General features: G+C 39.5%; 1 protein-coding gene across 1 annotated transcript in view; it reads right to left on the bottom strand.

Moving 5' to 3' along the window:
- The window catches only part of CFAP61 (cilia and flagella associated protein 61), a 551989-nt gene that overhangs the window by 302549 nt on the left and 227433 nt on the right, over window positions 1–22007 (bottom strand). Inside the window, exons 15-16 of the mRNA XM_036245530.1 lie at window positions 21164–21370; window positions 17846–17980 (exon numbers count right to left, since the gene is read on the bottom strand). Coding sequence (XP_036101423.1) covers window positions 17846–17980; window positions 21164–21370 — 342 coding nt within the window. The remainder of the gene's footprint in view (window positions 1–17845; window positions 17981–21163; window positions 21371–22007) is intronic.

Raw genomic sequence — 22007 nt, 5'->3', positions numbered from 1 at the left:
AAAAGTGAACTGAAACAAAGGACATGCTGGTGGCTTAAAAACCCAGAAAGTCCTCTATTTCACTCCCACGGTTTGGATGGTTGTTTTCTTTGCTTTGATAACCTCCTAAATGTCTGTGCAGGCCCACAGAAGGCTGATGCAGAAAAGATATGAGCAGGGGAAGTTTTATTTTAGAAAAATCTCTGCTTTTGAAAGAACTGAAGCTTTTATTAGAGGTGTGCCATTAAATATGTGTGGGAAGGTCTCTCAGAGTTGTGGGAAAGCATCACTACTGAAATTGTAAGGAAATTAGGTACACTGCCCACCCACGGCCTTGAGTTGATCAGCATTTTACTACTTACTAGCAGGAATGCTCGGCTGATCTAAGAATGACAGAATGCAAAATGGTACAGCACTTTGGAAAATAGTTTGGTACTTCTTCATAGAGTTAAACATAGAGTCACCATATAACTCAGCAATTCTACTACTCCTACATATATTCCCAAGAGAGATGAAAATATGCTGTGAACATTCATGTACGGGTTTTAATGTAGTTAAATATCCACATACATTTTATCCACATACAAACCTGCACATGAGTGTTCACAGCAACATTTTCATGGTAGCCAAATAGTAGAGACTAGTCAAATGTCCACCAACCAATAGATCGTAGTGTATCCACACAATAGAATATTATTCAGCAATAAAAAGAATTAAGTACTGATGCATACTACAGAACAGATGAATCTTGAAAACATGATAAGTAAAAGAAACCAGTCACAAAAATACCACACATTGTGTCATTCCATTTATACAAAATGTCCAGAATAGGCAAATTTATAGAAACAGAAAGTAAATTAGTAATTACCTAGGGCTGGGGTGGTACTATAAGGTGTGACTGCCAATGGGTTTCTTTTTTGAGTGACAAAAATGTTCTCAAATTAGGTAGCAGTGATAGTTTCCCTACTCTAAATATACTAAAACAAATGAACAAACAAAACATAAATTATACAATTTACATGGAGGAATTATATGATATGTGATTTATATGCCAACAAAGCTGTTTAAAAGGGGGGGAGAGATGAGGAGGGACGGAGGGAGGATTGGAGGAGGAAGGAGAGATGTTGTCCTACAATATCTAGTCTAGAAAATGAGGATAAGATGTAGGATTGATTCTTGATAATACTGAGAGGTTAAGAAGTAACTTTACATTTCACAGTTTCTTGTCTTAGCACACCCTAAAGACTTCATTTTGCTACTCTATTGCAGCCCAATTTCTAAACAATGCCAAGGCTGGTCAGTCATGTCACTAGTGCACACCTTGTCCACCCCCCACCTCCTAAGTAAACCAGTCTCGCATCCTGAGCAATTACTTGAGCACTTTATAACAATACCATGAAGCCATACACAACAAGGAACTAAATCTTGAGAAATTTATAGTGTAATCTACATATGGAATCATAATTTTCCTCCTTTCCCAGCAGCTGCCATTATAATTTTGGAAGTTTTATAACAACAAGCTGATGCAAAAGAGGAAGCAGATAGCCTGGATCAGCTGGTATTCAACTGATCCCAGCACACCAGCCTGGACCTGTATGTCTGCTCCTTTAGAGCCGAGACCAGTCAGGATCAGTCTGGCACCGGATCAAACCCAAGAGTAAATGACTCAGCCAAAAGAAAAATCCAAACTGCTGTGGGAGGAAGCCAATTATCTGTGGGTCACCTTTTGATTAAGTAGCTGGTGCCAAAGATCTGGGAAGTTCCAAAAGGTCTCTGTCAAGCCATCTTCCTTTTCTGTGGTTTGCTTTTCCTACCATAGTTCATGACATAAGCACTTTAACTTTGTAGATAAAATAGTGTATATACAGTGGTTGAAGGTACGAATTTTGGCATCCAACTGCCTGGGTTTGAGGCTTGGTCACTGAATTAGCCTTTGCATAAGTCATTTACTCTCCCTCCTGCAAGCCTGTTTTCATTATGTACATTGAGGGTGATAGTAACAGTAACTATTTAAAGTACTGATATGAGGATTAAATGAGATAATTCATGGGAAGCCTTTAGCAAGAGCTAAATATATATTATTAGTAGTAGTAGTTGTTTAATACTCTGTAATCTTTCTAACAGGGAGGAATTATGATAATAATCTATGAGAAATCTTTCTAACAGGGAGGAATTATGATAATAATTTATGAGAAACCACAGATTTATAAATCATTCTGATGTAAACATATATACTATGAATAATACTGAACTAGATAGCGTTCAGAGAATTGGAAAGAAATGGCCATAGGACTTGTATTCTTTAAAGAAAAAACAAGAGCTCATGAAGAAATTTATGTAAATTATTCAGAGGATGATAGAGAAAAGGGTTCATCACAAATAGGAGAAAATGCATTTCCCAGAGGTAATGTAAATGTGTAGAAAATGGCTGAGATGTGGCTTGAAATAAAAACAGCTCACAGTGGGGATTTAAAGTGGGTTAACTTCATTTCAAGAAAATATGGCTACACAAATAATGGTCAGTACATATATGATGCTGAAAAATAGGGTTTATATTTTTAGAAACTTCTACCAAGGAGATACTAAAAGGCTAATTTAAACACACACACACACATGTGTGCACACAAACATGTGCCCCGAACACAAGTACAACCAAGAGAAGTCTAACCACAGACAGTGAAAGTTTCCAAGTTTAAGGAAGGGGTTGGGAAACAATTAAGATGGGGAAAATCTAGCAGGTGTTGGGAGAATAATACAATTTCCTAGAGCAGCAGATGTACAAGTGAAACAGTATCCAGTAACAGTCTATCAGATGGTAATTATAGCTGGACTGGGTAAGAACAGCCAAGATGAAAAGGGGCAATTCAAAGGGTAACTGAATGCCCGTAAGTGACATCTTCCTAAGATCACATACCAGAAAAAAGCAAGCCAGCATTTAGCTAGAAGAAGGAGTGTGTGTGTAAATAAACTGTCATTTTTTCTTTGTAGAAAAGGATAAAGGAAAAATGGAGGTCTCAAAGAGTTCATTAGTGGAGATTGAAACAGACCATCTCTAATAAACAATCACAAAAAATAACAACAGGCATTGATTGCTCCGCAACTATCGTCCCTAAAATGATTCTGCTGTCTGCAAGAGAGGGATTGATTTGGTCCCAAAAATTTTTGGGAGAGAGAGTGGGGGAGACAGAGAGAAGGGAATAGATAATTGGAAGCATCTATTGATACTGAAGCAAGGGTAGGAGCTGTTTAGGATCAAAGCAGATTTTCTGGTGTTTAATATCACAAGTAAGAGTTATTTCAAATTCCAGTGTTGGAAAGAGAACAGTGCTTTGGGCCAAGTTCATTCACTCCCAGAAGATTCTGTAGAATGGGCCTAACCCCATTGTGCTATTGCTCCTGAGTCTGGCTCTCACTACCATGGGCCAGGGCAGCCCTCTACCCTCCCAAATTTAACTACCTGAGCAGTCCCATGTTAATACCGACACTAGAGTGTAAGCTCCTTGAGGGCAGGAGCCATGTCACAGTCATCTCTGAATCCCTGTAGCAGGGGCAGGAAGGAAAAAAAGGAAGCTTACACACAGAGCCACCCCAAGGTAGGGTAAGTCAACTTGTTTCAGTCTTTACTTAACATGGCTTTTCCATTCCTTCAGCTAGATTTAGAGTGTTTTCCGGGATCACAGTTCTCATGCAAGTGGGCAGAGCTGATTTATGTAATAAAAAAATTCCCATTGGAATAATTCTCAGAATGCACATATACAGGCCAAGAAAGCCAATTCGAGCTAAGAAATGACTCTTCCAGGTCCATCCCATGTGGTTATGGTTTTGGTCAGAAAAAAAGCCATCTCTCTTGTCCATGCATCTATACTGGTTGGCCATAGAGATATTATGATGAATCTTTGGGGCCTACCTAAAACATTAAATCTACCTAAAATTTTAAAAAGATAAACTTTAAATAATATGATGTAGTGTTTTAGCTTTTGACCATCCAGGCCCATCACATGTGGATTATGCTCTTGAAAATCCTTTGATCAAACTTTCAAGATTTCTGAAATTTTTACTAAATCTAAATCTTTACTAAAACCTTCTGAAGGACTTCTGGTCAAAATGGTGGTGTAGGTAAATGCAGTATCACTTCCTCCCACAACCGCATCAAAATTACAACTAAACTACATCATTCAGAACCACCTGAAATCGAGCTGAATGGAAGTCCTACAACTACAAATTTAAAGAAGAGGCCACATCAAGACTGGTAGGAGGATGGAGGTGCAGATGGGCTGGTCCCACACCCACGTGTGGTGAATAAAAATCAGGAGGACACCTCAGCTGGGAAGGTACCCCCTGAGGAGTGAGGGCTCCCCATCTCACACAGGAGCCCAGCTCAGAGTTCTAGTGCCAAGAAGAGAACTCCCCATAACTTCTGGCTGTAAAAACATGTGGGAACTGAGGCTGAGGGAAGTTGAGGCTACTGGAGCCCCAGGCAGCTACTGTTAAAGGGCCCACGTAAGGACTTACTCAGACTTTCTTCCCTTAAACTTGGAGGGGAGGCAGTTTGAAAGGCATCAGAGACATACAGGGAAGAACTGAGCTCTTTGGCCTTGAGGGCTGGAGAGATAGCTTTCTCTCAAACAGACATGCTGGCGGAGGTCTTTGTTCCTTTGGTGAGCCCTTGTCCAGGCGGCAGACAGGTGCTATATCTGGGACCCCAGCAACCTGGCTCACACTGTTTGTCCTGCCCTGGTGATTCCCTGAGGCCCTGGCTCACCCAACTTTCAGGCCCACTCAAGTTGTTCCCAGTGGTTTTACCACAGCATTGGCCTGTCTTGGCTCCTGCTTCAGATATTCCTATCTTCTCTCAAAAAAGCAGCATCTGTCCTCAAAGAGCCCCATACTTCTCACTAAGTAGCCCCAGGCCCAGCACTAGGAGCAGCCAGCCTTGGTTCACAGCTTGGCTTTACATGGGCACCTCCAAGCCCAGCACAAGAAACAACCATCTGCAGATCACTTTGTAGCTTATGTCTAGTGGCTCCAGGTATAACACAGGCAGTGGCTGATCTTGCCCCAGAGCCAGCACACCCAGTGGACAGCTTCAGACCATGCTGAAGCATCACCACCCAACCACCTCCACAAGCCACACACTCAAAGAGTGGACTCAGTGGGTACCAGAACCCTGTTAAAGTTAAGTCTTGCTCTTGAAGGCCCCTGCACAGGTGGTTCTCCAAGGTAGTCAAAGGTCAGTGATCAGTGGGCACAGCCAGTCCTTGAAGTTAATCAGCCTGAGTAAATCCCTCCCATTGACGTGCCAATAGCAATCAAGGCTCAATTACAACAGAAGGGTATATAGTCCACACAAGGGGTGTACTTTGAGGGCACAGCTGGGGTGATCAGGGAGGCTGTGTCACTGGATCCTAAAGAACACCTACTAAAATAGGCCACCCTAGGAAGTGCAGGAGACATAGCTACTCCATCTAATACCTAGAAACAAACACAGAAAATCAGCCAAAATGAAGAGACAAAGAAACATGTCCCAAATGAAAGAACAGAACAAAACCCCAGGAAAAGAACTAAATGAAATTGGATATAAGTAATCTAACAGATGCAGAGTTCAAAACACTGCTTATAAAGATGCTCAGTGAACTTAGTGAGGACCTGAAGAGCATAAAAAAGGACCAGTCAGAAATGAAGGAGGAACTAACAGGAATAAAGAATAATTTATAGAGATTCAGTAGTTGAGTTGGTAAAGCCAAGAAGCAAGCCATCGATTTGGAATATAAGGAAGCAAAAAACACCCGGTCAGAACAGCAAATCAAAACACAAAAAAAAAAAAATCCCAAAAAATAAGGATAGTGTAAGGAGCCTCCGGGACAACTTCAAGGATACCAACATTCATATCATGAGACTGCCAGAAGAGAGAGAGCAAAAAATTGAAAACCTATTTAAAAAAATAATGACAGAAAAATTCCCTAACTTGGTGAAGGAAACAGACATATAAGTTCAGGAAGCACAGAGAGTCCCAAACAAGGTGAACCCAAAGAGGCCCACACCAAGACACATCACCATCAAAAAGCAAAAGGTTCAAGACAAAGAGAGAATCTTAAAAGCAGCAAGAGAAAAGCAGTTAGTTACCTACAAGGGAGCTCCCATAAGACTGTCAGCTGATTTCTCAAAAGAAACTTTGCAGGCCAGAAAGGAGTGGCAAGAAATACTCACAGTGAGGAAAAGCAAGAACTGACAACAAAGATTACTCTATTCTGCATAGCTATCCTTTAGCATCAATGGACATGTGAAGAGTTTCCCAGACAAGAAAAAGCTAAGAGTTCATCACCACCAAACCAGTATTATATGAAATGTTTGAGGGTCTTTTTGAAGAAATAGAACATCAAAAATATGAACAATAAAATGGCAAAAAATACATATCTATCAACAATTGAATCTACAAACAAAATAAATAAGCAGGACAAAAATAGACTCCTAGATACAGAGAACTTTTTGTAACTTGCCAGATGGGAGGGGGGTTGGGGAAATGGGTGAAAAAGGTGAAGGGATTAAGAAGTACAAATTGGCCCTGGCCAAGTTTGGCTCAGTGGTTGGAGCGTCGGCCCACAGACCAGAAAGTCCTGGGTTTGGTTTCTGCTAAGGGCACGTATCACTCAATGTGTCTCTCTCACATTGATGTTTCTCTCTCTCTTCTCCCTCTCTCCATCCCACTCTATCTGAAGATAAATGCAAAAATGTCCTTGGGTGAGGATTTAACAAAAAAAAGTACAAATTGGTTGTTAGACTGATAAACCTCAAAGGGAAGGGGGATGGGTGGGAAAAAATAAACCAAAGAACTTATATGCCTATATGCATAACCAGTGGACACAAACTACAGTGTTCAGAAAGGCAGGAGGGTGGCAGGAACAGGGAGGAGGGGGTCAATAGAGAAAAAAGGTGGACCATCTGTAACACATTCAATAATAAAATAAGTTTTTAAAAAATCTTCTGAAGAATGAGTATAGCAAGTAGCAGTAAAAGTGCTTCTTAAAACTCAATACAATGAACAACACAGCACAACATAACAGGTACCAATCATTAGCTCAACACAGTGGGTAAGTGGTTGTCTTTCTGGTCCAGGAATTTCAGCAATCTATCATTTGTTATAGCCTAAAATAAACTGGGGTTTTGGGGGGAACACAGAACACTGACATGACCACAGAAAGGTTATTAAATGTGAGCAATATTTTCATTCATAACAACCAGGGAAATAACTATAGATTTCTTTTAAAGGAAACAAAATGTGAGAGATTCCAAAATGGCAGCGGAGTGAATGGAAGCTACACAGACCATCTCCCAGGACCAAACTGGAATTACAACTATAACACAGACAAATTGACGGGAAAAAGCAACAGAAAAGCAGCTTGCAAGGACCCTATAACCAGGGACACTGACTCGATCCTGGTAGGCTTGCGAAGGCGCAAGACAGGGGCTGGGAGCCCACAGACAGCAGCGGCCTTAGCTGGGAGCAGCGCCCTCGGAGCAAATACCCAAGTGGCTCCAGAGTGCAGAGCCAAGACAGAGGCTAAAAAAGCCACAGCCACTCACTCACCTTCGGCTCCGGCAGAGGGAGGACAGACTGGACTGGAACTGTGTGGGGACACTCGGGATTTGGAGGGCACTGAGAGCGTTTGCTGAGTTGCTGCCACGCAGGACAGTGGCCATTTTGCCCTTCCCAGGGCTCTGGGGAGAGGCAGCAGCCCCTCCCTCAGAGATCCAACCCCACCCTGTGGACCATTAAAATGATAATTGAGGCTCATTAACAATGAGCATCTGCCCCACCCTCGGGAAATCCCCTTGTGCTGAGCACCTGAGGGAGTTTTTCAATCAATTGACAACCCAAAACTCATCAAGTAACCTCCACAGCTAGCCTCCAGGCAAAAAGCTAGAGGATAACAGTACCTTTCCTGGGATAGCAACTTTAACCAGGAAAGTAAGACTTGACAGTGGTGTTTAACGTAGGTCCTTCCTCACTCATCTAAACCCAGGAGAGGGAGCCACAAACAGCAGAACACCAACACCCACAGGGAAAACTTGACAGGCTCCAAAGGCCACTGTGATAGCCAAAATGGTGAAACATAGACAAAGTCAAATCAAAGAACAAGAGACCTCCACCGAAGAGGAGATCAATGTGGAGTAGTTAGGCAAGTTAACAGAGCTAGAATTCAGAGCCATGATCTTGAGGAAGCTCAACAGCATGAGTAAGGACATAGAGATGCTGAAAATAAGCCAATTGGAAATTAAAAACCACCAAGAAGAGATCAAAAATGACATATCAAAAATGAAAAACACATTGGAAGGTCTAAAAAGCAGAATAGGGGAAGCTGAGGACTGGATCAGTGAATTAGAAGACAGGTTAGAAAAAATCAACCAATCAAAAAACCAAAAGGAAAAAACAATTAAAGAACAGAAAGACAGCTTAAGAGAACTGTGGGACAACTGGAAATGGAATAATGTTTGCATCATAGGAGTCCCCAAAGAACAAGAAAAGGAGCAAGGGATAGAGAATATATTTTTTAAAAAAGTGACAGAAAACTTCCCTTATTTGGTGAAGGAAAAAGGCATTCAAGATCAAAAGCACATAAAGCCCCAAGTAAGAACAACCCAAACAGGCCCACACCAAGACACATAGTAATTAAACAGCCAAAAATTAAAGACATAGAGAGAATCCTAAAAGCACCAAGAGATAAGCAACAGGTTACCTACAAAGGAAACCCCATAAAGCTCTCAGGTGACTTCTCACAAGAAACACTACATGCCAGAAGGGAATGGCATGATGTAAACAAGGTCATGAAAAACAAGGATCTGAATCCAAGACTACTCTACCCAGCAAGGCTATCGTTCAAAATAGAAGGTCAAATAAAGAGCTTCCCAGACAAAATAAGGCTAAGGGAGTACATTAGCACCAAACCAGCACTGCAAGAAATGTTAAAAGGACTGTTGTAATTACCAGGAGAAATGGGAAGAAAAATAGAACCACACTAAACAAAAATGGCAATAAATAAGTACATATCAATAACCACCTTAAATGTAAATGGACTGAATGCTCCCATAAAAAGACACAGAGTAGCTGATTGGATAAGAAAGCAAGACTCATCTATATGCTGTTTACAAGAGACCCACCTCACAACAAAAGACTCACATAGATTGAAAGTGAAGGGATGGAAAAAAATCTTCCAAGCAAATGGAAAAGAAAAAAAAGCTGGGGTAGCAATACTGATATCTGATAAAATAGACTTCAGATTGAAGGCCATAACTAGAGACAAAGAAGCCCACTACATAATATTGAAAGGATCTATCCAACAGGAAGATATAACCTTGATAAACATATATGCACCCAATATAGAAGCACCAAAATATATTAAAAAACTATTGGAGGACTTCAAAGGAGAAATCGATAGCAATACAATCATAACAGGGGACTTCAACACCCCGCTCACATCACTGGATAGATCCTCTAGACGAAAAATTAGCAAGGAAACAGAGACTCTAAATGAAGCACTAGACCAAATGGATTTAATAGATATCTACAGAGAACTACACCCCAAAACTACAGAATTCACATTCTTCTCATGTGCACATGGAACATTCTCAAAGATAGACCACATTTTAGGGCACAAACTAAGTCTCTACAAGTTCAAGAAGATTGAAATTATAACAAGCATCTTCTCAGACCACAATGGTATGAAACTAGAAATCAATTGCAAGAAGAACATACAAAGACATTTGAATACATGAAAGCTAAATAGAATGTTATTAAACAATGAATGGGTCACCGAGGAAATCAAGGAAGAAATCAAAAACTTCCTGGAAACCAATGAAAATGAGGACACAACAATACAAAATCTATGGGATGCAGCAAAAGCAGTTCTGAGAGGGAAGTTCATAGCACTACAGGCCTACCTCAAAAAAGAAGAAAAATCTCTAATAGACTACCTAACCTCACAACTTAAAGAACTAGAGAGTAAACAAAAAGAAAACCCCAGAGCAAGTAGAAGAAAGGAAATAGTAAGGATCAGAGCAGAAATAAACGACATAGAGACCAAAAAAACAATCCAGAGGATCAATAAAACAAAGAGCTGGTTTTTCGAAAAGATAAACAAGATTGATGGACCCTTAGCTAGACTGACCAAGAAACAAAGAGAGAGACCCCAAATACATAAAATCAGAAATGAAACAGGAGAGATAACAACTGACCCTACAGAAATACAAAAGATCGTTAACTACTATGAAAAATTATACGGCAACAAATTCGAAAATCTAAGCGAAATGGACAAATTTCTAGAAACACATAGTCTCCCAAAACTGGATCAGATACAGATTGAAAACTTGAACAGACCAATAACAACAGAAGAAATTGAAGATGTAATCAAGAGTCTTCCAGCAAACAAAAGCCCAGGCCCGGATGGCTTCACAGGGGAGTTTTACTGAACATTCAAAGAAGAACTAATACCCATTCTCCTCAAACTATTTCAAAAAATTCAAGAAGAAGGAAGACTTCCAAACTCGTTTTATGAAGCCAGCATAACTCTAATTCCAAAACCAGAAAAAGACACAACAAAGAAAGAAAACCACAGGCCAATATCCCTGATGAACATAGATGCCAAAATCCTGAACAAAATACTAGCAAATCGAATCCAGCGATACACCAGAAAAATTATCCACCATGACCAGGTGGGATTCATTCCAGGGATGCAAGGCTGGTACAATATTCGCAAATCCATAAATGTGATACACCACATAAATAAATTGAAGAATAAAAACCACATGATCATATCAATAGATGCTGAAAAAGCCTTTGACAAAATCCAGCATCCATTTCTGATAAAAACGCTCAGCAGTGTGGGAATTGAGGGATAATACCTAGACATAATAAAGGCCATATATGAAAGACCTACAGCCAATATCATACTCAATGGGCAAAAACTAAAAGCATTTCCCTTAAGAACAGGAACAAGGCAAGGATGCCCACTTTCGCCACTCCTATTTAACATAGTACTGGAAGTCTTAGCCACAGCAATCAGACAGGAAGAAAAAATAAAAGGAATCCAAATTGGAAAGGAGGAAGTGAAATTGTCATTATTTGCAGATGACATGATACTGTACATAGAACACCCCAAAGACTCCATCAAAATTTTACTAGACTTAATAAATGAATTTGGCAAAGTAGCAGGATACAAAATTAACGTCAAGAAATCGATGGCATTCTTATACACCAATGATGAACTCACAGAAAGAGAAACTAAGCAAACAATCCCATTTACCATTGCGGCAAAAAAATTAAGATACCTAGGAATAAACTTAACCAAAGAGATAAAGGACCTACTCGCAGAAAACTACAGGTCTTTGAAAAAAGAAATAGAGCAAGATGTAAAAAAGTGGAAGAACATACCCTGTTCATGGATTGGGAGAATTAACATCATTAAAATGTCCATATTACCCAAAGCAATCTATAGATTCAACGCAATCCCCATCAAAATACCAACGGCATACTTCAAAGAATTAGAACAATTACTTCAAAAGATCATATGGAACCAAAAAAGGCCTCGAATAGCCACAGCAATCTTGAAAAGGAAGAACAAAGTTGGAGGGATCACAGTACCAGATTTCAGGTTATACTACAAAGCCACCATAATCAAAACAGCCTGGTACTGGCACAAGAACAGGTATATAGACCAGTGGAACAGAATAGAGAACCCAGAAATGGACCCTAGGCAATATGCTCAATTAATATTTGACAAAGCTGGCAAGAGCATACAGTGGAGTAAGGACAGCCTCTTTAATAAATGGTGCTGGGAAAATTGGACAGCTACTTGCAGAAAAATGAAACTAGACCATCAACTTACACCCTACACCAAAATAAATTCAAAATGGATAAAAGACTTAAATGTAACTCATGAATCCATAAAAATCCTAGAGGAGACTGTGGGCACCAAAATCTCAGACATCATATGCAGCAGAATTTTTACTGACACATCACCTAAGACAATAGAAACAAAGGAGAAAATGAACACATGGGACTACATCAAACTCAAAAGCTTCTGCACAGCGAAAGATACAATCATCAAAACGGAAAGGCTACCCACTGTATGGGAGAGCATAATTGCCAATGATATATCAGATAAGGGGTTAATTTCCAATACATATAGAGTGCTCATACAACTCCACAAAAGGAAGACAAAGAATCCAATTAAGAAATGGGCAGAGGAACTAAATAGACACCTCTCCAAACAGGACATACAAATGGCTAAGAGACATATGAAGAAATGTTCATCATCACTAATCATCAGAGAGATGCAAATCAAAACAACAATGAGGTATCACCTCACACCTGTCAGAATGGCCACCATCAACAAATCATCAAACAACAAGTGTTGGCGTGGGTGTGGAGAAAAGGGGACTCTAGTACACTGTTGGTGGGAATGCAGACTGGTGCAGCCACTATGGAAAACAATATGGTGTCACCTCAAAAAATTAAAAATTGATCTCCCATTTGACCCAGTGATCCCACTTCTAGGAATATACCCTACGAAACATAAAACACCAATCAGAAAGAATATATGTACCCCCATCTTTGTAGCAGCACTATTTACAATCGCTAAGATCTGGAAACAGCCCAAGTGCCCATCAGTAGACGAATGGATTAAAAAGCTGTGGTACATATACACAATGGAGTACTACGCAGCGGTAAGAAAGAAAGATGTCTTATCCTTTGAGACTACATGGAGGGACCTGGAAAGTATCATCCTAAGTGAAACAAGGCAAACGGAGAAAGACAAATTTCATATTATCTCACTGATTTGTGGAATATAATGAACATAACAGTTTGAGGACAATCCCCTAAGGAGTGGGGAGGTGAGAGAGGGATGAACCACAGAACTTATATGCATGTATGCATGAACAGTGGACATGGACAACAATCTGGGGAAGGGGCAGGGAGGGAAGGGGGAGGGGGGAATCAGTGGGGGAAAAAAAGGAGAATCATTTGTAACAAAAATTAATCAATAAATAAAAAAAAAAAAGAGAGAGAGAACTATCACCCATTCCCCTCAAATTATTTCAAAAAATGCAAGAAGAAAGACTTCCAAACTTGTTCTATGAGGCCAGCATAATTCTAGTTCCCAAACCAGAAAAAGACACTACAAAGAAAGAAAACTACAGGCCAACATCCCTGATGAACATAGATTCCAAAATCCTGAACAAAATAGTAGCAAATCAGATCCAGCAATACATCAAAAAAAATTATTGACCATGACCAAGTGGGATTCATTCCAGGTATGCAAGGCTGGTACAATATTCACAAATCAATAAATGAGTTACACCACATAAACAAAATGAAGAATGAAAACCACATGATCATATCAATAGACACTGAAAAAGCATTCTACAAAATCCAGCATCCATTTCTGATATAAAAAAAAAAAGTTTCAGCAATGTGGGAATAAAGGGATCATATCTCGGCATAATAAAGGCCATATATGAAAGACCTACAGCCAAGATCACACTCAATGGGCAGAAACTAAAAACATTTCCATTAAGAACAGGAACAAGACAGGGATGTCTACGTTCGCCACTCTTATTTAACATAGTACTGGAAGTCTTAGCCACAGCAATCAGACATGAGGAAAAAAATAAAAGGGATCCAAAATGAAAAGGAGGGAGTGAAACTGTCATTATTTGCAGATGACATGATACTATACATAGAAAATGCTAAAGACTCCATGAAAAATCTACTAGACTTAATAAATGAATTTGGAAAAGTAGCAGGATACAAAATTAACATCAAGAAATCAATGGCATTTTTGATGAACTCACAGAAAGAGAAACTAAAATAACAATCCTAATTAATATCGTGGCAAAAAAAAAAAAAAAAATTGAGATACCTAGGAATAAACTTAACCAAAGAAGTAAAGGACCTATTTGCAGAAAACTACAGGACATTGAAAAAAGAAAGAGAGGAAGATACAAAAAAGTGTAAGCACATACCTTGTCCATGGATTGAAAGAATTAACATCTTTAAAATGTCCATACTACCGAAAGCAATCTATAGATTCAATGCAATCCCCATCAAAATACTAATGACATATTTCACAGAACTAAAACAAATACTTCAAAAGTTCATATGGAACCAAAAAAGTCCCCGAATAGCCACAGCAATTTTGAAAAAGAAGGACAGAGTAGGTGGGATCACAATACCAGATATCAGGTTATACTACAAAGTGACTGTAATCAAAACAGCCTGGTACTGGCACAAGAACAGGCATATAGACCAGTGGAACTGAACAGAGAATCCAGAAATGGACCCAAGGCAATATGCTCAATTAATATTTGACAAAGGTGGTAAGAGCACACAGTGGAATAAAGACATCCTCTTTCGTAAATGGTGCTGGGAAAATTGGACAGCTACATGCAAAAAAATGAAACTAGACCATCAACTTACACCATACACAAAAATAAACTCAAAATGGATAAAAGACTTAAATGTGACCCGTGAATCCATAACAATCCTAGAAGAAAATGTAGGCAACAAAATTTCGGACATCATATGCAGCAGAATTTTCACTGACACATCCCCTAAGGCAACAGAAACAAAGGAAAAAAATGAACACATGGGACTACATCAAACTAAAAAGCTTCTGCACAGCCAAAGAAACAATCATCAAAATGGAAAGGCAACCTACTGAATGGGAGAACATCATTGCCGATGATATATTAGATAAGGGTTTAATTTCTAATATATATAGAGTGCTCATACAACTCCACAAAAGGAAGACAAAGAACCCAATTAAAAAATGGGCAGAGGAGCTGAATAGACACCTCTCCAAACAGGACATACAAATGGCTAAGAGACATATGACGAAATGCTCAATATCACTAATCATCAGAAAGATGCAAATTCAAACAACAATGAGCTATCACCTCACACCTGTCAGAATGGCCGCCATCAACAAATCATCAAACAACAAGTGTTGGCGAGGGTGTGGAGAAAAGGGTACTCTAATACACTGCTGGTGGGAATGCAGTCTCGTGCAGCCACTATGGAAACCAATATGGTGTTACCTCAAAAAAGTTAAAATTGAACTTCCATTTGACCCAGTGATCCCGCTTCTAGGATTATACTGTAAGAAGCCTGAAACACTAATGAGGAAGAATATATGTACCCCCATGTTTGTAGTAGCACTATTTACAATAGGTAAGATCTGGAAACAGCCCAAGTGTCCATCAGTAGATGAATGGATAAAAAAGCAGTGGTACATATACACAATGGAGTACTATGCAGCTTGAGAAAGAACGATATCTTATCCTTTGAGACGACATGGAGGGACCTGGAAAGTATTATCCTAAGTGAAATAAGCCAAGCAGAAAAAGACAAATACCACATAATCTCACTTATATACGGAATATAATGAACATAACAGTCTGAGGAATACAGTAGACCCTGAAACATGGAAGTGGGGCCAGACTGACATCCCTCAGCAGAGGTGGTGGTGGAGTGGGAAGAGATAAACCACAGAACTTATATGCATGTATGTATAATCAATGGACATGGACAACAAAGCTGGGGACGGGGCGAGGGTGGGGTGGGGAGGAGGGTGTCAATGGGGTAAAAAGGAGAAACATCTGTAACAAAAAAATAAAGTAAGAATAAATAAATAAAGAAAACAAAATGTTTTCTCTGGCTATCTCCCCACCTGAAGCTCCAGTTCACCTCAAAGTTTCAGACTCTGAATGTTTGGGGTAAGGTGGGGAGAAGAGGCTCCTGATGTTCAGTAAAACAGTGCACTTGATATTCATTTAACAGCTCTGTACTCCTCCCCACCAACCCGAGCCCTACCACTCATGTTATCAGAGGATTGGCTGAAGGCACTGGAGTCTTAGGCTGCCCCTGATGTGTGCAGGCTTCTGGCTCAGTCATATGATCTATCAATACTTGAAAGTGTCTCAGCAGTGACTGCAGAAAAGCATCTCTCATACTTACCTTGATCTGACACAGAAGCTGCATCCATATACTCTGCACCTGCAGCTCCTTCTCCTGCAACCCCTTCATGACTTGACATAAGCTGTGTTTCAGTGACAGATACAGATGAAGACACCCTCCCTGACCCAAAAGCTCTCTTTGCACCAAATATGTGGGTCTTAGCTCTCATTCCAAAAGACTTGTTTCTCAGGATCTCCACACACAAACAAATCCCAAAGGTGGCCATCCCAAAGGTTCTCCAGATGGGCTTGGCACTCTTATCTCTAGAGTGGACAGAGTTTGAGCTTCCATGCTGTGGTCCTGCTACCTGAGAACACACCTTTGATCTTGGATGAAATTATGTGTCCCTGGGGATTGCTTCAAAATTATAAGAGATGAAGGAGAAGTGGGTGGGGGTGTAGAAGATCCAAAATTGGCCAAGAGTTGAACATTGTTTAGTGTAGTGTCGAGCACATGGGAGTTTCAGTGCCATGCAACATGTGGTCTGAGACAGGTGCCCATCCACAAACTATCACTGGTCTATGAAGATGTAAGTATACAGGTTGAGAAAATCATTCAGAAGCTTTCATAGAAATTGAACAGAGTAATTCTATGTCTGTTAAATCTAATAACAACATAATTAAGCCTGAATTTTGGCTGTTTTTAAATCTCATTTTTTAAGGAATTCACTTTTTACAAAACTACCAATCTATGATGGACTGTACAGTAAAGACAATGCCCCTCCGCACAGACAGAATAAGAAGCCCTGCTTTATAGGAATCTCTCTTCTGCTGTATATGCCTTACATTTCCCACAGTAAAGAGTTGGGAGGGGGGAAGAATTGCTATTTATTTCTGGTCTCTTCTGAAATATACATTTAGAACTTGTCAGAAAATGAATATAAATTTATCTTTTATCTTAGAAATATAAGTATATAAATGTAGGACTAAAAGCAGCCTTGGTTACAGGAGGCAGCTGGCTCTAGGTGGTATGGGTGGAGGACTCCGTCAGGGCACCTGTATATAAAAAGGGGGCAGTGACGCATTGCCGTGAATTGTTTATTTGAGCACATCCAGCTCTGATGAGCCACTGCTTGGCTAAATGTTTGGAGACTTTAAACTTTCCATTTTCCTTTTTGTTCTCTCACATGTATAACTGTCAGCCCACTGAGGGACTTTTAACTTATTTTTAAGTAGAAGTGTATTATTCAAACACTACAAGTCTACTTATAGTTCACTTGACAAAATCATGTTCATGGCTGTGTGTACATGTTCACTTCTATTTAAGGTTTTATGTCCATCCCTTTTCCTGTTCTGGTAGTAAGAGCGTTGTGAGGCCATTCATGTTAAGGTCAAACCTCTGAGCCACCCCAGAGCAGCTACTGTGTTCCTGTGAGTCATCCTGACTCCTAGCAGAGGAGTTAACAAACCCAGCTTAGGACTCAGACCCAAACATCTTAAATGCAGCCAGCTCAATTTCCTGCATTAGCTTTGTCCAAATTGTGAGTGACCACCTTGAAAGCAAAACTTGATGGAAAGGGAGAATCTACCTTTGAACAAGGGGAAATAAAACTGCTGGGAGGTTGACTCCAGGCCACTTGTCCTGAGACAGAGCTGAGTATGTGAGCGTACCGTAGGGCCTGTTACTGAAGGATCCAGGGATCACGAGGTTCCTATTTTAGGCTTACTGTGAAATAACCACCTGAGGGGAAAGACTGCAGGGGAGCTCTGCAGGGCACCCCTGTAAGGGCATTAGCACCAGGCTGCCTGTAATTAAGAAGCAGCCTGCTCTTGAGAAGTCAGTGCTGCCACCCCATCTGCCACGCCCGCCCAAGCTGGCACTGTGCCTCCCGCCTGCTGCCGCCTGGCTACCCACCGGATCCTTGGAGACCGCCTTTGATGGAGCGTTGATGCCAAGCTTTTCCAGAGGATAGACAATCTGTCGTCGTGGTCGCACGGGAACCAAGCAATGAAGGGCGGATGTCAGGGAGTGGGCGTAAGAGCTCTGGAACTGCAAGACAGCAATCTCTATTTTAGGGGAGAAAATGTCAGAGCATCGCAGCACAGATGCCTGCGTGTGACTTCACAAATACAAAATCTGAACTCGGCCAAATCGGAGAGGGGAAAAACCCAGCAAATAAACAAACAGACTCTTTGAGCAGAGGAATGAATTGTAGATAATGCCTGACACTAATGAAGATAATTACAAGAGTAATTACATTACTATCTCTGTGGGAATGACAGATAAACAAGTGGTTTGGTTTATGGGATTTTTCAGTACAAGTATTTTCCCCAGGAGGATATTATTCTCCATAGTGAACATGAATCAGCTTGATTTGACCCCATTAAGCTGTGTTATCTGAGTCCTGTTAACCTTTGTGTCTTTGGCACATGCTACTTTAAGGAGGCACATAGATAAAAATGTCATCTAAAGGCAACTGAACACAGATGTGAAAATCCTGTTAGTGAAAGCACAGCTACTTCAGCCGGACCTCTGTTGATAATGTGTTTTGAGATAAAATGATGAAACTGAAAAGTGGGGGTAGGTGGAGGAATTAGATCATATTATTTTGACTTACATTAATACTAAATTATGACTTGAATTTATGCTTACTGAAATGAACTATGATAAATCATGTTTTTGGAGAATGCTTTAAATATTAATTTTACTCAATTTTTAAAACTTGGCAGAGAAAACTGAACATGGTGATGTTTATTTCTTTCACATTTATGAATTCTTAGGATATTTAGTGAAATTAACTCAGTGTTTCAATCATTTACACCTCAAGAGTTAAACTGTGAAACCAACATTCTTAAAGATATATTTGTTGTATTTAAGCTGGAAAGTAAAGAAAGTAAAACTGAATTGTAAATGTAGTTTAATAAGTAAGATGGTTTACATGTGACTTATTTCCTATTCTAAATACAGTCCCCAGGCATTTTTAAGAGCTTCTAAAATCCTTCACCACTGGACTTCAAGCTCTGACTTTACCCACTGAAAAACAGAACCCAGGAATTCCCAGCCTGAGCCCTGTCTTTATGCCTGGAAGATCTCTCCATACATGTTTTGGAAGGAGGATGTGGAGAAAACCATCTTTATAATGTGAGCTAAAAGCTCATTTTTACTACTGCCAACTAGGAATTTATTTACAGCAGCATCTGAAAAATTTTACCTAAATTATTTGGTACTGTTTCTTAACATCGTTTAAATGTATATATGTGAATCAGCTGGAAGTACAGACTGAGGAAACCTGTTTCCAAATGTGTTTCTACTTCTTATATGAAATAGTGCATAACACATTCTGAATCTATACCATTGAGGTAAATATATAAACATGCAATAACATGTCTAATATACTATTTTTATTATACAAAAGAACTTTCTAGCAGCATGCAACATCATGAATAAAACATGAGAATTTAATATCACAAGCTGAAGATCACCAAATTGGCAACTGGCCAAATGCAAACTAAAAAGAAATTGTGCAGGACCAGAATTTTCCAACACAACTGTCACCTTCCCATTGCACTAAGTTAAAACCTAGGGTATTTACACTAAAATAGGGCTGCATTTTGATTTTAAAAAATCATCACTAAAGCATATTTTATATCTCGATAAAACTATTTTTAATGCTTTTCCTTCTTTCTTTCCCATTCCCTTTGTATTCTCCAAAAGGCTCTTGTTATGTGAGTGTACTATTACACTTTAGAATATTTTTAAGTTTAATAAGTAAGATAATTTAAAAAATCTACTTAGTTTACTTGTGGGTAAATAAGAAGAAATATAACAACATCAAAGATTCTAGGTGAGCATGAGACACTTTTTAGTGATGAATGGGATCTGACAGGACAATTTCTACCTAGTCTAGTTGTTGATCTAACCACCCCTAGAGTGGCCATCAGTCTAAGGATTAATGCTGTCAGTGATGAAAGAACAACTTGCCGGAAACAACACCTTGGGAATCCAGCTTGAATAGGCCCTATGGAACAACCAGGACACTGTATTTGAGTGTGTGTGTGCTAATACACAGGGTGTGGCAAAAGTAGGTTTATGATTGTGAGTACGTGAAACAGAGTTTATTATTGTATTATCATTTATTAATTATTGCAGTATTATCATTTATTAATTATTGCATTATTTTCCATTTGAACGATTGTAAACCTACTTTTGCACTACCCTGTAAGTGAGATCTTCTAGGCCCTGGGATAGAGCTTTGAACAGACAAAAAACATCTCTGCCTTCTTGGATAAAGATAACATTTTAGCTAGTGAAAAGTGCTATGAAAAAGACTAAAGCAGGATAAATGAAAGCAAGATAAAGAGCTTGCTATCTGTGCATGCACACGTACATAATGTATACACATCAGTGTCCATTAGAAAAGCACTATCTACATAAGTATGACAGTATTATGCAGAGTTATATAGGTATTTCCTACATAAAGGTTAAATCAGTATCATAAATCTCCACTTTTTATCCATCACTTTTATATGGGTGATTATAGTGCTTATTTGGAATGCTGTGATAGCACAACAATCTTATGGGATTGAACTGATTTTTCTTATGAGTTCATTACTAAAACGTTCTTTGCTTAAAGAAAATGTTAGGATCATTTTGGCTTTTTACTAATCACCATAAGAAATAATTTAGCCCTGACCATTTGGCTCAGCAGTTAGAACGTTGGCCCATGAACCAAAAAATTGCAAGTTCAATTCTGGTCAAAGGCACGTACGCAGATTGTGATTCGGTCCCTGGTCCTGGTTGGGTTGTGCGGGAGGCAAACAATCTATGTGTCTCCCTTGCGTTGATGTTTCTCTCTCTCTCTCTCTCTTTCTCCCTCCCACTCTGTCTGAAAATAAATGGAAAAATATCCTTGGGTGAGGATTTAAACAAAAGAAAGAATTTGTTTCACATGTCTGTTGGAGCATTTTTGCATAGTTTTTAGTCTCTGTTTTGTCAATAAGGAAAAACCAAGAAAATGTTCTACTAATTATATTGATTGTAATTGTTTCAGAAATTCAAACCCTGAACTTTCACTGTAGTATAAGGGCCAAACTCAATATGGCCATTTGAAACTCAAAGCCACACTATAATCAAAGTCCATCAGGCCAGGAAGGAATAAAATATGTATGGCACACAACACAAAAGACACTGTGACAATGATCTGTCAGAAAAGTGAGTTACAACATTTTTTACCTTGCCTTCCCTGGAAGCTGGATAAATAGGGTAGTAGAGACAGGACTTATACCCTAAACGGAGGATCTCCTTCAGAAAAAACTTGGTGTAGTGCCGAAAAATGGGGTTCAAGGCAAAGTGATACAGGTGTCCATGTTCTTCACGCTGGTGGTGACTGAAGTAGATGAAATCTTCAATATTGTAATGGGATCGTATGTACTCTATATCCTAAAAAAGAGGCGAGGAAAGGACATCTGAGAATGTTTTAAACAAATGGCATGCATTTTGTGATAAAAAACATTTTTAAATTACTTTAGGTACAATAGTAAGAAATGTATTTTTCTCTCCTGTGATTTACTACTTCATCTTCATTGTTAATTGTTTAAGAATTAAAAATTATATTTCCTGAAAGTCATTCGTTCTGATGGCTTGTCTCTGGAGGATGGCTACATAGCTTTGGATTTGTTCCTTACAGAAAGCCTTGCATCTCTGCTAGCGACCAGGCAGCAGGACAGTAGCTCTCAACTGCTATTGGGCAAAGGCTGCACGAGCTGGTCAGCATGACTGACCAAGCATATGCAGATTTCAGGAGCAGGACAAACACTTACTCTGAATTCATTACTGTTCTCGATTCACATATTAATGTGGAAACAAGTTATCCCACATGTCACACACTTTGATTGGCACAGCGGGCTGGGTTGGCCTACAATAAAACTGTGAGGTTGGGTCTCATCCACAGGCATTCCTTAAACATTTTATCTCTGTGGTACAGTCAAAAGCCACTGAACAACTGGGATACATTCTGAGAAATGCATCATTTGGTGGTTTCTTCACTAGTGAACATCATAAAGTGCAGATACACAAA

This window comes from Molossus molossus, unplaced genomic scaffold (assembly GCF_014108415.1).
Source record: "Molossus molossus isolate mMolMol1 unplaced genomic scaffold, mMolMol1.p scaffold_m16_p_6, whole genome shotgun sequence".
Taxonomy (NCBI): Eukaryota; Metazoa; Chordata; class Mammalia; order Chiroptera; family Molossidae; genus Molossus; species Molossus molossus.
Note: the sequence above shows the minus strand (reverse complement) of the source record. Positions and strands in the feature narration are given on the sequence as shown.